The 22,066-nt window shown below is 33.9% G+C and overlaps 4 protein-coding genes across 6 annotated transcripts; 2 read left to right on the forward strand and 2 right to left on the reverse strand.

Annotated features, from left to right (window-relative positions):
• Positions 1 to 1,855: 1,855 nt before the first annotated feature.
• Positions 1,856 to 9,525, reverse strand: LOC132707005 (leukocyte receptor cluster member 8 homolog). Its single transcript, XM_060678618.1, has 7 exons — positions 9,305 to 9,525; positions 8,053 to 9,139; positions 7,105 to 7,317; positions 6,422 to 6,710; positions 6,169 to 6,367; positions 3,628 to 3,835; positions 1,856 to 2,407 (listed from the first exon to the last, which is right to left on the reverse strand). The coding sequence occupies exons 2-7, from the start codon at positions 9,129 to 9,131 to the stop codon at positions 2,245 to 2,247; spliced, it is 2,151 nt and encodes a 716-aa protein (XP_060534601.1). The 5' UTR covers positions 9,132 to 9,139; positions 9,305 to 9,525; the 3' UTR covers positions 1,856 to 2,244.
• Positions 9,526 to 10,145: 620 nt separating this feature from the next.
• LOC132707007 (protein lethal(2)essential for life-like) lies at positions 10,146 to 10,902 on the forward strand. Its single transcript, XM_060678622.1, has one exon. The coding sequence runs from the start codon at positions 10,254 to 10,256 to the stop codon at positions 10,725 to 10,727; it is 474 nt and encodes a 157-aa protein (XP_060534605.1). The 5' UTR covers positions 10,146 to 10,253; the 3' UTR covers positions 10,728 to 10,902.
• Positions 10,903 to 11,321: 419 nt separating this feature from the next.
• LOC132707006 (UDP-glucose 6-dehydrogenase) lies at positions 11,322 to 17,955 on the reverse strand. 3 transcript variants are annotated; one of them, XM_060678619.1, is made up of 10 exons: positions 17,713 to 17,955; positions 17,460 to 17,625; positions 17,164 to 17,301; positions 16,357 to 16,552; positions 16,106 to 16,272; positions 14,552 to 14,700; positions 14,226 to 14,298; positions 13,300 to 13,524; positions 13,096 to 13,251; positions 11,322 to 11,744 (listed from the first exon to the last, which is right to left on the reverse strand). In XM_060678619.1, exons 2-10 carry the CDS (start codon positions 17,616 to 17,618, stop codon positions 11,565 to 11,567), a joined length of 1,443 nt encoding a protein of 480 aa, XP_060534602.1. In that variant the 5' UTR covers positions 17,619 to 17,625; positions 17,713 to 17,955; the 3' UTR covers positions 11,322 to 11,564. The 3 variants fall into 3 exon arrangements, with proteins under 3 accessions (XP_060534602.1, XP_060534604.1, XP_060534603.1); XM_060678621.1 differs by having other exon boundaries at positions 14,226 to 14,291; positions 14,551 to 14,700; XM_060678620.1 differs by having other exon boundaries at positions 17,682 to 17,955.
• Positions 17,956 to 18,478: 523 nt separating this feature from the next.
• On the forward strand, positions 18,479 to 22,066 carry LOC132707749 (heparan-sulfate 6-O-sulfotransferase 2). The gene is made up of 2 exons (XM_060679686.1): positions 18,479 to 18,587; positions 18,645 to 22,066. The coding sequence occupies exon 2, from the start codon at positions 18,740 to 18,742 to the stop codon at positions 19,979 to 19,981; it is 1,242 nt and encodes a 413-aa protein (XP_060535669.1). The 5' UTR covers positions 18,479 to 18,587; positions 18,645 to 18,739; the 3' UTR covers positions 19,982 to 22,066.

A 22,066-nucleotide genomic window follows, 5' to 3' on the forward strand; every position in this document is an offset into this window, starting at 1 on the left:
GGTAAAGCATTTTCTTTTGAATAAAAGCGTTTTGTTTTCAATTTGTGTACAGTGAGTTTTAGCTTAGAGCCGTATAAACTTATATGAAATGTAAACCTATTTGCAAATATATTAATTAATACCTCGAATCGGGTATTTATTTTTAGCATGTCTTTACTTTTAAAATTAAGGTGGAGGCGAGCTCCAGATCGGGATATAAGTTTGGACTAAACAAATCCAGATTTCCACCTCTAATAATTATGTCCCGGGTAAAATAGATATTTTTTTCGTCCCCCATATTTTTGACTTGTTTATAAATGATATTATGAGTGTAGTTTCGGAATCGCAGTGTCTCTTGTTTGCGGATGATTTGAAGATATTCAGGAGGGTCGTAGAGCGCGAGGATGCTCTGCTGCTGCAGAGGGACGTGGACAGTGTTCGCGTGTGGTCTTAAGATTAATAGTCTTGCGTTCAATGTAAAAAAATGCTGTAGTATTAGCTTTAGTCGTTCATTGAGTATGGGGTTCACAACCGATGGAGTCAAGATCGAGGCCGTCACTAGCATTAAAAAGTTGAGTGTTTTCTTGGATTCTAACTAAGCTTTGTGACACATTTTGCGGAAGTGATTAACAGGTTTATCAGAGTCCTTGGGTTTGTTATTGCAATAGTGGCCAACGTACTCCACATTGCTTTCGACTCCTCTGTATCTCTTTGTTTTGCTCTAGACTGGTCTCCATATTATGCCGGCCATATAGCTCGAAGGTGTTCAGAAAGTATTTTTAAGATCTTCGGTTATATCTATAATGGGTATCAGATCACCGACAGTATTATAAGTAAGGCCTTCAAGATTGATACTCTTCAACCCAGAAGATTCCAGACCGATTTATTTTTTCTTTTTAAGATTTTGAATGGTTGGTATCATTGTTCAGCTTTTTTACATGGCATACAATTTAACGCATATTACAGAAGCTGTGATAACTCAATGTTCCGCATACCTTACCATCGCGCAAATTATGGGGTTTAATCGCCTCTTACTAGAATGCTGACAGCCTGTAACTGTCTAAAGCTTGATTCTTTTGTCGGCAGCCACCGCTCATTTCGTTATGATGTGTTCCGTTTGAGTGCTTTTACTTAATTCTCTTTACTGTTATTATATTTTGTCATTGTTTGGTTCTAGCTGTTACTGCTGTCGTTTTCTCTATTTGGATTTAATAAATGTAAAAGTTTTGATTAAAATGCGGTATTTATGCATTTCAACTTTTGTTTTAATAAGAAATAATTATGGTGTTTTTATAGCTTTCATCCCAAAAATTGGTTATCGAGCTCCTTGACCAGTTAAAAGTTTTCCTTTAAAGCCATCTCGCGGCAAAACAACGAACTTAGATGCAATTCAGTGAAATATTTGGAGTCTTGTAATCTGTGGTTGACTACTGTACCACCCTTAATGCACCAGAAGTGTTATCTTACATAATCCTGTAACTGTCAGAGAAATGAACACATTTTGATTTAATTTTATTTGAAATATACTCTCAATAAACTAACGTTGCAACGTGGACCTTGGTATATCTCACCACAACACTTAAAAACAATTTATATAAATAGATGAAGATTAACTATCTAGTTCAATTCAAAATAATTATGCTCTTATCATAGAAGCTTTTGAATTATAACAATACCCCATTGTGAACTTCAACTTGAATAGTTCAAAATTAGTTTTCGGAGAGAATAAATCCAGGAGGGTCGAGGAAACATGATTTTCCAAAATTTCTAGCTGTTTCTATATTTGTAACAAATACTATTTAATTTTTAATTTTAATGAAACTAGAAAAAAAATCACTGAATTATGTTAAGATCGTAAACAGATACCAGAAACATTAGAAAAAAAAAACTTTATTTACCGTTAATAAATATTTAAATCGCTGTACAAATATAATTGTATATAAATCAATTCAGTTGTAACAAGTCCGTCGGTCGCTAAAACGTGACCGACTTGAAGTAACGCCCACCCGCTTCACGTGGCTGCGCAGAGGGTCCAACGAAAACAAGTGCGCAGATCCGGAACGATATAACATACACAAACGATGTGTGGGAGCGGCGTCTCCACTACAGACACAGACCAGAAACAATGTACCGACCAACAACTCGGGTCAAAGATATCTGCCAACGAAACTCCTCAGCCGTGAACGAGACTTATATGGAAGTATTCGTAAGAAAATCCTTGTTTCAGGGGGGGGGGGGGATTTATACAAAACGAAGACCCCCTGTTTAGAAATTAGACAAGGCGGGCATGCTGCCTTTGCAATCGACAACAGTCCTCGAGGGATCGGTGAAAGTCAACGAGAAGGAATCGAGAAACCCGAGACACTCTTCTTCCGTATTGAAAGCTAGCTCTTGCGTCAAGAATGTCAGCGTTACGGTCTGCCGATAACTAAACAGAGAAAATCTGGTTAATTTGGGATACCGCGCGACGGTGACGCTGGAGATGCATTTGTTCTAGAGTGCTTGTTGCTGTGTAGAGAAATAAAAAAAAGGTGTTTTTAAAATATAAGTACAACCTGTAAGCTGGAAGTTGGAGCGCTGCTGTCAAAACGGTCGTCAGCAAAACAAAAGTCAAAAATAATTTTACTTACTTTATCGCCCTAAGATGTATTATGACGTAGAAGACAATGATATTAATTAATTAGAAATTTTAAAAAAGTATTGTTTTGGCGTGGCTGATATTTCCTTTTTTATCGCCTCGTATTAAACGAAAATTCAAAGATTTCTTGTTTTTTTTTTAAGGTTAATTTTGCGACTAGTCAACGGCGGCGCTAGTGAAAACAAACATATACAAAAACGTTCCCGTAACTATTTGACACTGCCGCTTGCATTTTTTTTTTATAGTAAATGCAAATTCTCGGACCGGGTGATCGAAAGTGACTCAAAAACGTGTACGACAAATGCATCTCCAGCACAAAAAACAAGCAGCTATACAAAACATACAGTTGCGTACTAATCAGAGTAGCAAATTCCTGAAATAAAGGTAACCTGTAAAAAAATCATTGAGTCCATTCCGGCTCGAAGGACATTTAATGGGTTTAAGTAATTAAGAATAGAAATTTATTTTTGTAAAAAATCTCAAACTGGAAGACCTTCATTTAAATCGCCAAATCCTGTTCAAATTCTCAATATGAATAAAATTGTAAAAGAAAAAATAAAACAAATTTAAAAATCCTTACGGCCATGGATAATCTAATTCATTTTAAAAAACAAAAAAAAAACGGTTTTTTTTATTTGCCTTGTCATTGAATGTGTAGGTGGAATACCTTGAAGTGTATATATCCAAAGTCTAAATTTTTAATAAGATAACAAGCATAAATATGTGGAATATAATGGACTAAAATAACCCGAATATTACCAAAGGCTTTAAAATCATTCTAAAAATGAGAATACAACACTGCAACAAAAATTAATCATTTTTATTAATTTTTGGAAATTATGAAATTACTGACCGGGTATTTGTATTTACGACTTTTAAAGAGTGGTCGTGTTTAATGTCATTAAATAGATTAATTATAGGCAACAATTTTGAGAAACTTCTCTTTAGTCGCTAATTTGTTTTGCACGAGCGACCGGACCTAAATAATGCAGCACAGGCTTGATACGTACCTCTTGATAATACACTTTAAATAAGCCTTGCGTTCCCGCTCAATGAACCAGTCAATTAAGAAGCCAGTCATGAGTGGGGCGCCGGCGTACATCCTAAAAAACCGATGGAAATTGCCCGAACCCCACGCGGATCGCATTTTTAACGCGAACGCTATGCATGGATCGCCTTTTTCCTCCGGCGAGAGGTACTTCATTATCGTCATTATGTCTGCAAAAAAAAACATTACATTGCATGATCGACGACCAGAACCATGTCGGATGTCGCGGCACATTATATCTTGACATCTTAAAAGAACATCATTAACGTAAACATCATGCCTTAAAACGAAAAATGGTAAACGTTAATTTAATGTTAATCGCTTCTTGTAAATAGTCTACATATAACTCAAAAGTGAATGAAACATGAACAGTGTTGAACCAAAAATCATTGATTTTGTTTATTTTAATTGATTTTTATAATTTCATAACAATACGTATTACCCTTTTTTTTGTAGCAATTACAAAATATTTAAAAGCCACTATAAGCAATATATTCCGTGACTCCAATTGCGACCTAAATTTCGTGAAGTTTTATTCGTCATTATTCATATCTAGACAATCTAGAGGATTTACAGCTCTGGGAGACCAGTGAATAATGACGCATGTAGTGACCTAATTACAGCATGTTAAAATTTACACTAAAAGATATGATAATATAGTGTTGGACCAACTTTGATTTTTTTTTTTTTTAATTTCATAATATGTATTGTTTTTGTAGTAATTACGAAATGTTTTAGAGCCACTCTAAACAATATAGTACAACATACACACTAAGTATTCGTTAGAACGAGCTTTTTGCAAGAAAATTTCTGTCGCGAGTTATATGTCCCAAACTGCAGACGAAGCCCAAAGCTAAGCGAAGATAATGCATCGCTGACACCGCATCAAAAGTCCTATTTATTCGATTGTCATACTGTAAAATGCGCTCTTAATTATTCCAGCCTTTGTATCGGCCAGTTGGAATAAAACTTTATTTTGCTTTCTGTATAAACAAATGTTTTTAAAAACGCTCTCCCGAATTTTGAACATTTTAAGTCGCGGCCTGTTTTTTTCTTGATCTATAAATTGTCGTTGTCAAATACGTCTCGCGTATTGAGTTGGTGGTTTGTCAAAGGTGAAAACATTTAAATGGTTGGAAGAAAAGAAAATAGCATGTCAGGTTCACATTCGAACGACAACAGATCCAAATAAGTCTGGATGAAGAGCGATTTGTAAAATCTGTGAGAAGGAAATTCAATAGATAGTTCAAAGACACCACGATGTTTGTAATAATAAGCAGCAAGAAGCAAACACAGGTAGGTAAATAATATTTTATTTTATCATTGCTTATTTCAATTTTATTTAACTTTAGAAACGTTTTCAAAAGAATTAAGGCATGGCTTTAAAAATAATTAGTAATTTATATATAAACACTGAACTTTTGCCATTAGTAATAACTGTCCGAGATTTGCTTATTTAAAAAAATTGTTTTCAGATAAAATAAAAAAAGACGTAAATGGATTACAATGGTGGACATTACAAAAGGATGAGCCAGAACTTGCGAAACAGCTACCAATAACACTCAGATATAAGGAACAGGATTTTTGTTCAAACCATACAACAAAAATGCAGAAGCATAAAATGTATATTATTATATTAGTAGTTTTATTTTTTTAAACAATTGTGTTTTATTTTTATTTGTAATAATATTCGTATGTTGTGCTTATTAAAAAAAAGGGAGTTTAATTTAAATCATGATTTTAATAGTGATTTAAATCAGTTCATTAAAATCAGCCCAACCCTGATCATGAATATATAAAAAAAAGAAAAAAAAAAGTTTATATAAAAAAACGGCTTGTGTAAAAATTCTTCCGCGAGTTATATACCCCGAACTACAGACGAAGCCCAAAGCTAAGCGAAGATAACGCCTCGCTGATATCAAAAGCCCTATATATTCGATTGCCGCATTGCAAAATACGCTCTTAATTATTCCAGCCTTTGTACCGGCTAGTCCAAATAAAACTTTATTTCGCTTTTTGAACATTTAAGTAGCGGTAGACTGATAGTGACTATCATCTTTGTCTTTAGTGTCAATTTTTGTGCAGTAATTAATTATAAAGTTGTACTTTTAGTGGCTTATTCTAAATAAATAAGAGAAATTGCGAAAAAACAGTCTCTTTGACCCCTTATAATTATGAATGATGTTGACAGATTAAAAAAAAAAAGTAAATATTTAGGTAAATATATGTATTTTAGAAGCCTTTTTTGAAATAATACTCCTCTAATCTTTTTTTTTTTTTCAACTTTAGAAATACTTAATATTTTGAAGTTCCAAGCATATCACTTACTAAAAAATAGTTTTTCATCATCAAATAATAAGTGAATAATACCAATAAGAGCATTAAAATAAAAAAGACAACAATCACCATTACTACAGGATATGCCAACCTGAGCAACCTAGAACACTAATATTACCAGACCTGTCATCTTTCATGTGGTTTAGTGTCATGAAAAGATACTCACCCAAGGTGTTCTTTGTGAAGATGTAATACAGTATCCTGTAGGCGACGAATTCGTTCCTATTATCGCCGCCTACATCGGAATACAATGCTTTCAACTGAGTCTGACACTGATTAAACTCCTCGTGGTCGCCCTTTTCTAGGGCGATCCGCGCGTGAGTTTCGTACACCTGAATCGTGAACTCGTTTCTCACACCTTGGACCTTAAAATGGATGAAATTAGCGCGCGGTCGAGAACAAAACAGCCCCATACTCACAGTAAGATCCTGACGAATGCTCTTCAGCTGATCGCATGCATAGAAATAGTCTTGTTTCGCGAGCCACTTGTCTTTAACGTTAACGAGGGATTTGCGCAAAACCTCGACAGGACGGATGTCACACGCCTCTGGCGCTTTCGTGAGGCGCAAAAACGACTTTTCTATATCTTGGCACGTGCCAACTATGTGAACACCCGACCAGTCGAAGTCGCCCGGATTCGAATCGTCTTGCGACGTGGACAAAAGATGTTCAATCATTGAGCGGTCGGTTGGACTTACGTTACTAGTTCTAAAAGAAACCCGAAAATGTCAGTAAGCGCAATGTGGACGAACATCTATACATCTATTTTATACCTAAAGAAGATTAAGTCACTTAATATCTAAAAACTAGCGAGTAATATAAAAAAAAGAGAGAGAGAGAGAGAGAGAGAGAGAAAGATGTCCAAAATATGAATGTAAAACTATCCACATCCTCACTCTTTTTGACGATAGAATGTAAGAGATGAAGGGGATAAAAGTTGAACCAATCAATGTATTTCGTTTACTCTACAAACTAAACAGCCTAAACTTGTTGTTCTTAATAAAATGAAATAGAAATGGCTGAAAATTGAAATGTGCATACAGAATGTAATTTTGTCTTGGCTAACAACTATTAAGGCTGTAAGGGATGGTAACTTGCTTACCTTGGGCCATTGTTGAATCTGGCGGCCCGTTGCTCCAGCAGTTCCTTGTTCTCTTCAACGTCTTGGCCGAAACTTTGGTAGAAGGGCGCCTTTTTCTCTTTGGCTTTGTTCTTCTTTGATTTGTTGTTCTTTTTCTGAGGACCCAGACGATTCGCCAACTTGCTCTTTTTCGATTTTAACGGCACAAATCCGTTTTCTTCAGATGAGCTGGAACTGTTAAGTTTAATCGTTTAGCTATAAAAAATGCGAAGAAACTAGTGTCTTCTGCTCCTCACTAATCCAAATGTAATCAAAACTAGTAAATTTGGGTTCACATTAATTGCAAAGAAATAGCTACCAAACTGAATATAGCAATGCAGCATTTGTATAAATGACAGTAGCAAAATAAACTAAACCTCAAAAACCAAACGCATTGTTATTGGTTCTAAAGTTAAAAATCGATAACTTTGGGTATTCGGTACACATGTACAGGATGATAAAATTGAGTTTGTTTTTGAAATTAAATATTTACAAGTGATCTTAGATCCACGGTTATGTTTTGTAATTACATTGGGGCTTTTAATTTTAGCTAAGGTATTAGTTCATTAGAAGAGCACAATCAATTTGGAATTATGAAATTTTGCACAATCACCAACCAACAACTCTACAATTGGGGTTATTTTATTGAACTGCCGGATAATATGAAAAATACGCCTTGCCTAAAAGACTTACAATGTTTGTGCATAGTTCATAGTTTGTGTACGTAAATTATAAAAGCTTATGTAAATAGTCAGATGGTAGAATAAATAATAATTATTACACATTGCTTTTTTAATTTATGATTTTAAATTTCATTTTCCAATCATTTTTAAAAAACCTCACCTGGATTTCTTTTTATTATTAACTATAAACTGGCACAGATAATCAAAAATGAAGTAAATGCAAAAAAGTGGTGTCAAAAAACTATACCTAGTTGCGCGATGCCTTTTCGGTGGACTCCTACTGCCAGACTGTTTCCTTGGACTCCTTGACCTAGACCTAGAATTAGAAGCGTTTCGTCCCCTCAAAGAAGCCCTGGCTCCCAACCTCGCCCCCATCGCCGGGGATAAGCCCTTTTTGTGTGAATTTTGGAACTGGGCCAATTGGCCAACCACAGTTTTCACCTGTCCCGTAAACTTCCCCCCCTGTTGCACAGTTTTTTCCTGTTTGCTGTCAGAATAAATGTTGGGCAGAGGCTCTTTTGACCAATCCTTGTGCAGTTGACCTGACTGATAAGCAGCAGTGATTTTACCCTTCAGAATAATCTCCACCTGATTTTTATCTATTGTGGTTTTACACTTTGAGTAACAGTTATGCACATAATCTTTCAAACTCTGGGGCCAATCCTCCGTAGGATTGCCTCCATTTAAATGTTGCTGAACTGGTTTGTTAACTACTTGTTGGTTTTTTCCCAATGGCAAACTTGGAAGAAGGGGTTCATTGTTAGAAGGGTGTGGTGGTAAAGGGGGCATAGTTTCAGGTGGAGGTTCTGGCTTGGGCATATTGAAATCACTTGGAGGTAATGGTGGTGCATTATTAAAGATGTGATTTTGCATTTGATTGTTACGATTCCTCTTGCGTTTTTTCTTCGCTGCCCCACTATTGGGGGAGCCAGTCACCATAGCACTAGGATTTGGCAATCTTTTGCCATTCAACTGAAACCTTATTGGTTTACTAGAAAACTGCATAGGAGCTCTGGGTGTATTATTATTTTGAGGTAATGGGGGAGCAGGTAGTGGAGGTTGAATTTTTGATAAATCTTTTCCACTCATGTACGGATATGCTGAATACCAATACTGCTGCTGAGCATAACTGCTGTAAGGATGGCTAAAATTAAAACCATTCGCCATATAATATGGCAACCAATTGTTCTGCTCCAGCTGATGAGAGTTTTGTTCAGGTGGAGGAGGAGGAGGTTTACTTTCGGGAAGAGGAGGTGGTGGTGGAGGAGCCGAAGGTTCCGTTCCTGGTGGTGGTGGAATTTGGGACACATCTGTTTCATCCGTCATCCTGAAAACTGAATATTTACGCTAATTAATCTACATACAATTTAGCTTAAATCCGAAAATAATCGAAATATTTTAAAAATTATTGCATATGAGATGCTAATAAAATAAACATTTTTAAAATGCATTATCTTTACCAATTTGTGACGTTCGCCATCTTGTCAATTTAGACCTACCTAGAAAGGAAATTAAATCCTTGGAAATTTAGGAAACACTAATCCCGATCTATAACAAAAACACAGAAAACACTCCGCAATAAGTTATATATTAATAATAATAAACTTATATTAATCACTCCCGTCGATGTTATTACTTATTAAATAATATGAAGAAATTGTGCACTTTCAACTAGCATTCTAATCATTCACATTGAAGCACGGAACAGAGAGAAAAAATACTCCTCTCGCACAATTGGGAAACAGAATACGAATGTGGTAAGTTTCGACTGACAAATTCATTGTAGAACCATCAACGTGCGAATACCATCCGTATTCCAAATATGAGATTTTCTATTTAATTTCACCTTTTTTCAGTTTTCTTGTAATTTATAATTTCGTTTTAATTTTGTAATTTGCACAAAATATATTATTCAAGTTGTTCTCTCCACCCACTGAATAGGCGACCAATAATGCAAGAGCATGGATTGTCTTTAATCTGTAATAACTAGGAAGAAAGCTCATAATATCGTAATATAAATTTTAAATGTTCATAAAATTATCTAAAATTTTGATTAGTTTCTGATTTAGAGGTAGATATTGAAAAAACCATACACAAAATAAAACTGAATAAATGGCACGGGTTGCAAAAAAATTGTGTTCAACAAAAAAATTGAACCTTTTGATAAAACGACGTAACAAATAAATTCTTCAGAAATAATGATTCTACGCCAATACCACATACAAACCTATACAAACAAAACTAGAAGAAAATAGAATCCCAATCAGAGACAAACGGTATCTATACGTTTATAAACGTTCTGGATTCGTCGATTCTCGTAAATTCCGTCGTTTTCTAGGCATGCGTAGAACGAATTCATCCGCTCATATATAAGCGCATCAGGCAGCGGCGATTTTCAAATTGTTTCGAGTTTTTCGATTAGTGCGATAAACAGAAAATTACCACAAAATGTCTTTTATACCGATTTTGGTGCGTGATATGATGCGACCTCTCAGGATGATGGAAAATCAAATGCGAATGATAGAAGACGAGTTGTTTCGACCATCATCAGCAATTTGGGCCAATAGACCAAGGTATGCCTTAAAATATCCGGATCAGTCGTCGGATTTGGCCGTAACTCAAGACAAACAAAAGTTCCAAGTCAGGTTAGACGTTGAAAATTTTAAGCCGGACGAGATAAAAGTGAAAACTGTGAACGACAACGTCATAGAAATCGAAGCGAAACACGAGGAGAAAAAAGACGACCACGGTTTTATTTCGAGACACTTCGTGAGAAGATTCGTGCTACCCAAAGGGCATAATTTAAAGGAAGTGGTCTCTAGTTTGTCCGAGGACGGAATTCTCACTGTTACAGCGCCCAAGCAGAATCCCGAAATTCAGCAAGAAAAAGCGATTCCAGTCGAACACATTTCTGACAAGTAAAGTTTTACGACTCTTATTATTTTGTTCGAGCCATCTCGATTTATTAGACTGATTATTTTGTAGTTATCAAGAATCTTGTAAATGCCGGTATTTTTCTTATGTAAGGCATTGATAGATTTTGTAAATGTTTTTTTTTATGCTAATAAATACTGCTGAATAAAAATCGAACCTTTTATTAACGATTTACCCATAATACGTTTTTATTTCATATTATTACACAATAGCACAAAATTTTATGAACCATTTCGCAATATTGCTTTACTTCACTTTTCATTATTTTGTGGCATACTAGGAAAAATAACGTTTACCATGTAAAAATCCAAATTTAATCAAAATGGGCGGAAGGCTATTAGGGTCATTTTATTTGGGAGTGGAAATATATCTATTAAGGTTGTCTTCTATTTTTATATATTTATAAAGAAAAAGCATTATATGAATACAAAAAAAAGCAAACTATTTTTCAAAAATCATTTTTGCTTCGGTAGCAAAAACAATTATTCTCGTTGTCAAGAAAATATCGGCAAATAATTTTGTGCTGTACAGCCGTCAATAAAATAAACTGAATAAAAGGAGTTTTGAATGAAAATGCAATGAACAACAACAAAACGGTATATTTGTCGGCATTTATACTGGAAATATATGGCATCTTATAATTCCAAATATATCCGTAAAGAACACCATTTTAGGAAATTGCAATATGTATATAAAAATAAGCACTATACAAGAAACAATTACTTGGGGCCTCAAGTCTTAATAAAATAAGTAAAATACTAAAAAATAATACTTATAAAGGAATAATAAATGGAATAATAAGGAACGGGTAAGACATAGGATGCATTACAATACGGCGGGGTTGCTACTCCATCTCCTCCTCACAAAAGGTCTGCCTAACCGCTTTCCAATAGTCTCGACGTTAAATCCTATGCGAAGCAGATTCTCGTGGTCTAAGATTTTCCTTCCATCAAACATATATGCCGGTTTCATCATTTGGTCGTAGATTTTTTCGTAATCTAACGTCTGCAAGACATATGCCTAAGTATTGTCGTCTCATCTGATACGATATAGCTAGTAGATAACCTAGAGGCTATGACATTTCGGTACAGGTGGGATGATATTTGCGCGTGCGCACAAATTTCACGTACTAGCCTGCCCTTATTTTTTTTTAACGATCCACACACTTAACTTGCTTTTTTGATGAAAATTTTATGGAACGTGAGGTTTGAAATAGAGCGCGAATATTTTTGATGTTGGTTCGAAAAGGTATATGGTATAGATAAGTGCTCTATATAGAATGTTTCAAAAATCAGTATCAAGATTTTAGAGCGACGTCTTTCACAAAAAAATAAGACCACGGAGTCAATTTGTTTAGTTAAAGCACTTTTTTTTTCTTTATCACAGTTTTAGAGGCATTTAAACAAACATTTAAGGATGTACAGATATTTTTTAGGGGTCAATGCGAAAATACGAAATGAATTTTGGGTTTTGCTTAGAAATCTTTTAGCCTCGATTAAATAAAAAAAATTAAAGGCAAAGGATATTTACAATTTTCCGCGAAGTAATGAAAATGAAGGTTTCTATTTTCATTTTGACTCTTTGTTTTCCTTTCAAATAGTCATTACCAACAACTAGTATTATTTTAATGTCTGGCAATTTTCCTTTTTTCTTTACATTAAAATGGGCGACTACGAAACATTCTCGAATCTATTCTCCAAGGGCTGCTGGCGGAAATTAAGATTTCACATTGCTTAGAAGGCACCTAATATTTGTGGGTCCATTAACAGTTTTTATAATGGGACAAGAACAATAAAATAAAAAATATAAAAGTAAAAAAATAAAATAAAAGGAAAAACAGTCCCAAGAACAACTGGCCAGGGCTTTTCGTTTTTTTTTACATACTTTTTCTGCTATATATTTTGAATACAACCGTCTTATTTTACACAGCAAAACAAGTTGGCTATGGTCCTAAAAAAATCCCGTGATGAGCCCCTTTCGGCCATATAGATTTGTTGATAACTGTATTAAAAAAGGCAGAAATATGGGGCATTTTTGACATGTACGTCGATTTTGCTCTACCTAGTTCAAAAATGTGAGCCTGTACTAGTAGACCTTTAAAATTACTTAAACGGCAAACGTAATCCATCAATGTTGACAGATTTATAACCCCACTGAATCGCAACGAAACCAAACGAATTATCAGTAAAATACCCTAATATTGCACCTGTTCCAAACGATACTATGGTAGTATTATAAAGTAGGTTAACTGTTTTTCCGCCAGAGTTCTTATTGCGTTGTAAAACTGTACCTAAAATCTTGGTACATTTTAAAATACCCTGAATATCTACCAGCTATATGACCTAAACAGCCTTACAATAAACTCATCCCATTCGGTGCACAGTACGATGGCGTGGCACCCGTTGGTGGCGCTGTAAGCATCTTTAAACACGGTCACGTGTTTCCTCACGTGTTCCGGAGATTCGCTGATTAAAGGATGGGTCAAATCTTCGTATATTTGAGTTTCTTCTACCTAAATCGAGATAAATTTGTCAACCGTTTGCCCTATAGAGTTTTATACCTTGGGATCGTAAATATTTATGCTCGCTCCTTCGTCAAGCATCGTCTTGGCAACGTAAATGGCGGGACTCTCCCTCGTGTCGCCCGTATTTTTCTTAAACGCGAACCCCATAATGCATATTTTTTTGCCGCTAACGGTGTTGAAGAGCGATTCGATAACTTTCGATGTAAATCGCTTCTTTTGATATTCGTTCATGTCAATCACCTGTTGCCAGTAAGCGCCCACCTAGGTCGCACAAAACGACGTTTAAAATCGTGAGTTTGCTATGTTAATTGCCTAGGGATTTTGCTTGTAAGCGACAGAATTTTGCACTATGAAACAATAATAACAAAAAAAAAAAAAAAGATTTGATACTTATTAATAGAATATGCCAAACCAGAAAAACTCTCAAACCGACATGTTATCATCATCAGACCTTTTCTCAGATTTTCTTGTATAATATAAGTACCAGAATTGGACTAGTGACTTTCTGTTAATATAATAGAGAATGATTGTTATGAAAAAACTACGTCATTAGGTGTGAAAAAAAAGGAATTCGAAAAAAAACCTAAACAATAAAAAAAACGTTGAAATAATTAAAAATGCACAGCAATTCTGGTACATATTTCCTAAAAATTGTTAAATCCTGATATTTTTTTTGTAAAACTAATTTAGGGTTAAATTTTGGTGAGAAAAGCTTTATATTTATTTTATAAACAACCAATGCAGAAGAAATCCAGAAGATTTGTAAATAGGATTACAGAAGCCTGTGGCAATATCTTTGAAAAATAGAAGAAGACCTTACAAATATTTCAAGGGCTTCACAAAAGTATATTTTGCCAAACAAATTGTCATCATGCAGATAAGCAAGCAAGCGAGCAAGCCACTTTCTGAGAATAAAATCTTGCTTACTTCTTTGCAAGTAAAAGTATCACATTAATGCATACCTCCGGTAAATTGAGGGACTCGCAGATATATACCAGGTTAAGGATGTCCTTTTGGAAACAGCTCCCACCGAATCCCATAATAAGAAAAATAAATACATTTAATACATTTCGCTCCAATAATAACAATAATGACGCTCACACGTTTCTATCTGGGAAGCGACAGACGAACAAACTCCATTTTCTAGCCAAATGAACTTGGGGGAGCAAAGGGGAGACTTGGTTATTGGTATTATTGTTATTATTTTGCTAATATAAGACACACACGCGGGCAAAAGTTATGTTAATGGTGGAGGAAAAATTCTAAACAGTCAAACATATAGTAGCTACCTATAGAAGCCTGCAAAAATTTGGGTCCTATACGTGAATCCAGACCCACGGCCCTAGCCACCTCCGCAACGTCAGCGCCAGTCGACTCACATATGGCGGATAGAGAATTAATACTGGATATTCTTTGGGCTAGCATCGCGTTCGCTGCCTGTAAAAAAGAAGGCAATAATAAAAGCAGTTAAAAAAAAAAAAACAAAAATAAATTTTTTTAAGGCGAAAGTTAAATATAAATGAAAATAAAACTAATACTATATATCCTTGATAACCAGTGGTATAATAATATGATAACGCGTATGTAGATAAAATATAAACATATAATAAGTCGCAAAGAAGTGACAGTATAATGTAAAATGAATAAATAAATAAATTTTCAATTTCAATTTTTCCAAGGGAAAATCAGATGAGATGTTTTTTGTTATATTAGTGGTGAATAATATACATCGGGATGAAAATGGTGCTTAATTATCGAAACACCATGTAAATTTTTAACGACATTTGACATTGAAGAAATCTTGATTTGATTTATAGTATCACCTGTTACTCTATGTAGGATAATTTACTCCCTGTATATTACTGATTCTCTAGACACATAGAGATATAAAAAAAAATTCTATCAAAAATGACATTTACTGACCGCATACTGTCTGCAAATGTCATTTCCACAATAATCAGACTTAGTACAGATCTTAACATTACATGAAGTTGTTAAATATCTTATAAAAAAAACAGTAAGTTCTGTAAGAAAATGATGAGTTTAAAATTTTATCTAAAAAAAAAACGAGAAATATGAACAAAAATTTGAGGTCCGTTCAACATGCGCATGCGCGCGATTTAAAGGCTAGTATTTAACCAACGAGCTTGCGGCATTCAACAACCAATATGTCTCGTTAAATGTTTTGACAAATCGAGTAAGTTTCAAAAAAAAAAATGATGCAAAGTACAGGTTAGTAGACATGTGCAAAAAATCTTTACCTTCTTTACGAAAACATTAATACCGCCTGCAGCGCATTAATTTTTACAGTAGTAGGGTTACTATATTATCTAATAGTTATATGAAAAAAACAAATCACTATTTTTTTACTTTTAGCACATAACGCCTATTTAATTTTTACAATTAAAAAAAAAACATTATTCAACAATGATATTTTATATACAACAGTGTAATTTCGGCCCATATTCTTGAATATGTTACCTATCATGGGAATTTGAATCCCTTTCCCCAATTTGCACAAATCTAAAAAGTTATTTTAAGCAGGTTATTAAAATAAAATATTAAGAATGGTCAAATCTTAAACTATAGATTAAGAAAAAACGATCCTGGAAAAAACATGCTAAAAAGTTTGATATCAATCAATAATTCCAATAGATTTTTTTTTCAATAAAGCAGAAGTTGACAGACAATCTTTCTGTGCTATATGCTGGAATGACATAATCAATTGTATTTGTATTAGAACGTTGGTTGGTTTATTTAATTATTAGAAGCATTGGTAAATATGCAGCCCAATGAAATTGTTAGCTTCATTCAAACTCAAAAACTAATCCAATTAACTCACCAATTTGGACAGTTCACTGGACCAAGTGTTGGTAGTTAAAATATTTTTTCTCGGTATCCAGTGTTCATAAATTGCGCATAGCTCTTCAATGGCTGCCTCGCCACCTGGGGTTTCTTCTCCCCCAATCAACACGCGATCAGCGTTTAACAAGTCATTAATGGCGGTGCCTGAAACGCATCCGACACGTTAAAATGGAAGTGATAGCGATTTTTATACCTACAACTAGAAATTCTAAGGGTATACATATTCACCTTCTGCTAAAAATTCTGGATTGGACAAAATTTGATAAGATACACCGGACCTTTGATTGGCTTTCAGAATTTTCATGATGCTCTCGGCGGCGTTTACGGGAACGGTGCTTTTCTCCACAACGATTTTGTTACTCCTTGCTATGTTTGCTATCAGGCGAGCCGCCCCCTCGACATACTTCAAATCGGGCGCCCTACCCTAAAGATAATTGAAAATGCAAAAACTATATAAAGGGTGCAGCAAGTTGTTTAAGGAAAATAACCAGAATTATGAACACTTGTTTATTATTCCACATAGGTATATAATCAAGGGAGATAGCATTGCTTTTATTTTAACATGATATGAATATCTTGACGGCCTGAGACCATGTTGCCAGTGCTGGATATTGCCAATATTTTTATGAATTCAAAAGCATAGATAAATAAGAAATCTCACTCAACTATTTTCTATTTTTAACTATTTATAATGTCATGTAAAATTTAATATTGTTACATTATAATCTTACAAGTAGACAACACCAGAATAATAGTAAAGTAGAAACATTTCAAATAAGATTTGTTTTACCGCCTCACTACCAATGAAACACTCTGTATAATACAGCATAAAAATATACCTTCAAAAGTCTTATTAACATTACATAAGTTTGTTCATGCATATATTAAAAAATTGCCTAAATTAATCATTTCTTATATAAAAGCACAACCAAAGTCAACACCAATAGGAATATTCAAACAAACCAAATATGTCAAGGCAAAACATCTTTAAAATTAAGAAATTATTAGCAAAGATGAAGACTGAATAATAATTACCTTTCCATTTCCAAAAGTCTTTGTCGGTGTATTTACTGAAATGAATATTAAGTCGGCCTCCAAAATGCTGTTGTTTATATCATTGGAGAAAAATAAGTTTTTTCCCCTGCAGGCTTTTACCACCTCATCTAACCCAGGCTACAAATGAAAAAAATCTATGACCAAGCAAATAGAAGAGAGTTATATAAAATTTACAATAAAATTTTTACTGGAATTGAGGATCTTGCAAGAAATTTCAAGGAATAATGTGACTATCTTAATCCCTTTAATCTAGTAGTTAGACACAAATGTTTTACCTCATAAATTGGCAGTTTATCTGAATTCCACTGGCTAATTCTTTCTTTACTTAAATCAACCACTGTTACTTTAATTTCTGGACATTTTAATGCTATGACACTACAAGTGGGGCCTCCCACATACCCAGCCCCAAGACAACAAATATTTTTTACAACCATTTTTGGCCTAAAACAAAAATTATTAACTTAATAACTATGAAAAGAAAAATAAGATAATTTGACCTGCAAAATATGCAATGCACTATATTCTTACGTTTATAATAAATATCCTACTGCAATATTCTTGACAAATTTAAACCGAATAGCAGGTACCAATCTCGGAACCAATCTAAAGCGTAATGCGAAAGACGTGGTAATGGCATGGACACGTTTCAACTTTATTATTATATGAATCTTTGAAAGACAAAACCCATACCAAACACTTTAATCCCATTTAATCCTTTGCCACGGTGTATATTTTTTCTCTTTTTGTTATATTTTTGACAGACGACACCGGTCAGACACACACATCACAGACTAGAGCTATTTATAGCAATGTTAGAACAGACACCGAATAAAAAATTGGTTCTTCTTGAAAAATGGAGAGGCCATCACCATCCTCAGGAAAAACTCCAATTCAGGTCAAATAAAAAATAATCCGAAAGCCAAAATTATTTGCTCCTGAATAATTTCAAAGTTTCTTCTCTGTTTTTGGAAGCTTTCGTCAAGTATAAAATACCCTCAAGGACTATAAATCACGAAACATCGTTATATTGGCATGAACTGTGATATCACTTATCCCGTTTCATGTATTAAGAAGATAATATAGAAGGGTAAAATAATTTATCTTTTCGATAATACTATTTTGCTCCTAATGCACAGGACATTATAAGACAATGTATTCAAAGTATTAAGCAGATCAATGTCATTAATACGAATTGTGTGCATTAATCGGACCGTGGTACGTCACACACACTTGAGGTCCATCCAACTTACGAACGTAGCGCTTGCGTAACTGATCAAAAATATCCGTAGTCTATCTATACCAAAGAACAAAATATTTCTGAGTCAAAGATAAGAAAATAACAATTTAGGCACATATTTGAGTCTAAACATGAGCATGAATAAATTATAAAATCAATTATTCAAGTCAGTTAAATCGTAAACATCTGTTGCATGTTTTTGCTAATGAATCGTGTGTTGCAGTTGTACCATCGAAGTATGTGCCTCGTCCTGAAATATCTGCGGTTCCAACTACGTTTGTGTTCCGAAAGTTATTTGTTTATAGTTACAGATGGGATATGAATTCCAAAAACGTATCCGTTCAAGTGTTTGACAGTGATATAGAACTGCTTCTTTCCAATGGTTATGATATTAAACAAATGGAAACCAAATGGTCTAGGTTAAAACAAGTTTGTCTTTTATGTCTTGCCCTTTGTTTATTTGGTATATTTGGGTTTGGTTATTTTTGTAAGGAAAAGGTATGTGCCCTATCTTCCAGAGATATCTCCATTTTTAAGAATGACAGGATAGGAAAGCCATTAACGGTATCAGATGGAAAAAAAGGACTAAGCTATGATGATATGTTAAATGAAGATTTCATATTTGATTTGGAATCACATGATGTTATGGTTTTTCTCCATATACAGAAAACCGGTGGCACTTCATTTGGAAAACATTTAGTACATGATTTGGATCTCAAACAGCCTTGCAGTTGTCCTATTGCTCGCAAGCGTTGCTATTGCTTTAGACCTCACTCTAATCAAAGCTGGCTATTTAGCCGTTATACTACAGGGTGGAAGTGTGGTTTACATGCTGACTGGACTGAACTTACTGGTTGCGTGGATGAGAAATTAGATGAATTAGAAGGAGTAGTTAAAAGAAGGTATTTTTATATTACCTTGCTGAGAGACCCTATTGCTAGATATTTGTCTGAGTTTCGACATGTGCAAAGGGGGGCCACTTGGAAGGGTTCTCGACATTTTTGCAAAGGAAGAGCTGCCACTTTTGATGAAATTCCCCCGTGCTATGAAGGAGAAGATTGGGAAGGAGTTGAAATAGAGGATTTTATAAATTGTAAAAGCAACTTAGCTAAGAATCGTCAAACTAGAATGTTGGCTGATTTAGAACTGATTGGTTGCTATGATAAGACCTATATGACCCAAGTTGAAAGAGACAGGATAATGTTGGCCAGTGCCAAAAAAAATTTGCAATCAATGGCATTTTTTGGGCTTACAGAATATCAGAAAATTTCACAGTATATCTTTCAGGAAACGTTTAATTTAAGGTTTACCATACCATTTGAACAAAATAATGCCACATTATCGAACTCTTTAATGTTGAATTTGACACCAGAACAGGCATCAAAAGTTAAGAAACTTAACGATTTAGATATAGAGCTGTATAGTTTTGCAAAAAATTTATTGTTTGCCAGGTTTGAAAAATTAAAATCGAAAGATAGTGACTTTGAGGAGAAATTCAAACATTTAGGGGGTAGTGACTTTGACTGGGATAAACTAGATACAACTGAAAAAGGATTTTAAGCAAGTGGGTAGCTTTTCCAGTCTTTAATTGTTTAAGTCATTTTATATTGATAATTTGTTTGTTAATTATGGTAATTTTATAACTCTTCCTATATTTTTCCTATATTTTCACTTCCAATCAATTGTAAATATGCATTTCCGAAATTTATTGAATTTTCATATAAATACATAACTTGTCAAACAAATTGTAAATGTAAAATAGTGCTGTATTTGTTTCATTTGTAACTGAGGTGATATATCACAATAATAATGTAGGTTTTATGTTCAGATCCTTGTTAGATTTTAAGTTTTACATTTAGAGAATTAAGTCTGGCTACTCCGATTAGCATTTTTTTTGTTTTTATCTCAGGTTTCTACAAAATGTTTATATTATTTATCTCAAATGTACCTATTTCCATAACTCATATAGATAATAGATATTTTTAATCATTTCCCTAAAAGAAATGAACTTTTTAGCTGACTCTTTTAAGGAGAGTAAAATTCAAATTTTTAGGAATGAAAGGCACTGTTGGTCACTGATGATTTTTAAAGTTTTCATTTGAAACCTTTATCTCATTACTGTTATTGTATACAAGATCAAGAGGCATGAAGATATTGAAAATGACAAGAGTTATGAAATCTGTTAAGGTACAGGAAAGCTGCTTATTTTTCTGTTTAAAGTGCATTAGAAATTTTGAGAATTCCATAAATAAAAAAAAAGTTTTTATTTTTTTCTGACAAATTGAATGTTAATTTTTAATCAGTGATTTTAAAATCCATCTTCTGCTATTTTCAATATTGTCAGCTTTTTGAAATCGGTGATCATGCCTAAGCTACAAGGTCAATTAAATTAGAGAAAAGTTGCCCTTGAATTTCTGAAAATAAATAACTTTTCCGAGATTCCCATGCATCTTTATCGTATACATTGCATCAATGAGGTTTTTATGTTTTATTTGATAAATTAAAACGACCAAGCTTTTCCTATAATATAGGATAAACGAATAGTCCTTAAGTTAAAACATGTGCCATTTCAATATGTTTGTTTTATTCAAAATAATTTTGTCTTTCATTTTTATATGAAAAATTATTTGACTTTATCGGTAGTAACCAGATATAACTTAGAATTGAACCAAAGATAAAATATATAGCCATGTGTTCAAATGTGTTTAGAGAAAATTTAAGATGTTCGCATTCTGTTTGCAAATGGCAAACGACCCAGTCGCCATGGTGTGTAGTTAAATCCATCCTTTTTCCTTCCGCTGCATATGTAGGTCACAAATTTGTCGGATTTACAAATGGAACCTTCTATACATGGGAAACGTAAGCTGCGAATATTTTTACATATTTTCGAATTATTTTTATACGTTCAATTTTTTTTTTCATAATCTGTGATACCAGTTTTTCACATTGAATTCTGACGAGTTTGCTTTATTAGATGGGGTTGTAAAGTTTATAATTCACCATTGTCTGTTAAAATGTGTCAACGGCCTATCAGACATGTACGCTTTTGAAGTTCTAAACATATTCACAACCCGCCGATTTTTTGTTAGCAGCTAAGCATATTGAATGCATAATACAATCATTAATATTCGGATCACCTAGTCGGCACTATACAACATTGTGTATATTTCTTTACTTCTATTAAACGTATAACTTCCGTTACTTGCGATTTTTTTGTCCGTTAAGAACTTGTCAGACCTGCGCAATTATTTAGAAAATTTTCATTTTTTTAAGGGACAAGAAACCTGAAAAGTTGTCAGTTTAAAAAAATGGCAGAAATGGAGCAGCAGGTTACTTAAAGAACGAATATTTCATTTATGTTTTCTTTGACCAAATAGAAAAATATACAGGCTTATTTTCAATGAGTGCCCTATTAGACGTTTATGGATAATGACTTACGGTCAACAACAAGCCGATATAATTTTTTTTTTGGCAACCCGTACAGCTAAAGACTTGAATTTTTGGTTACGGTTCCCTATTACATTTTTTTATCATAATATCGTACCTATAACAATTAACTAATCGCGTGCAGGGCGTTCATAAGATCAGGCCTAATTGGCATGTTAGCTGGGAATTTTAAATGCCATCTAAAAGATCCAACCTATG

This window comes from Cylas formicarius, unplaced genomic scaffold, assembly GCF_029955315.1.
Source record: "Cylas formicarius isolate icCylForm1 unplaced genomic scaffold, icCylForm1.1 PGA_scaffold_9__14_contigs__length_23061073, whole genome shotgun sequence".
Lineage (NCBI taxonomy): Eukaryota > Metazoa > Arthropoda > Insecta > Coleoptera > Brentidae > Cylas > Cylas formicarius.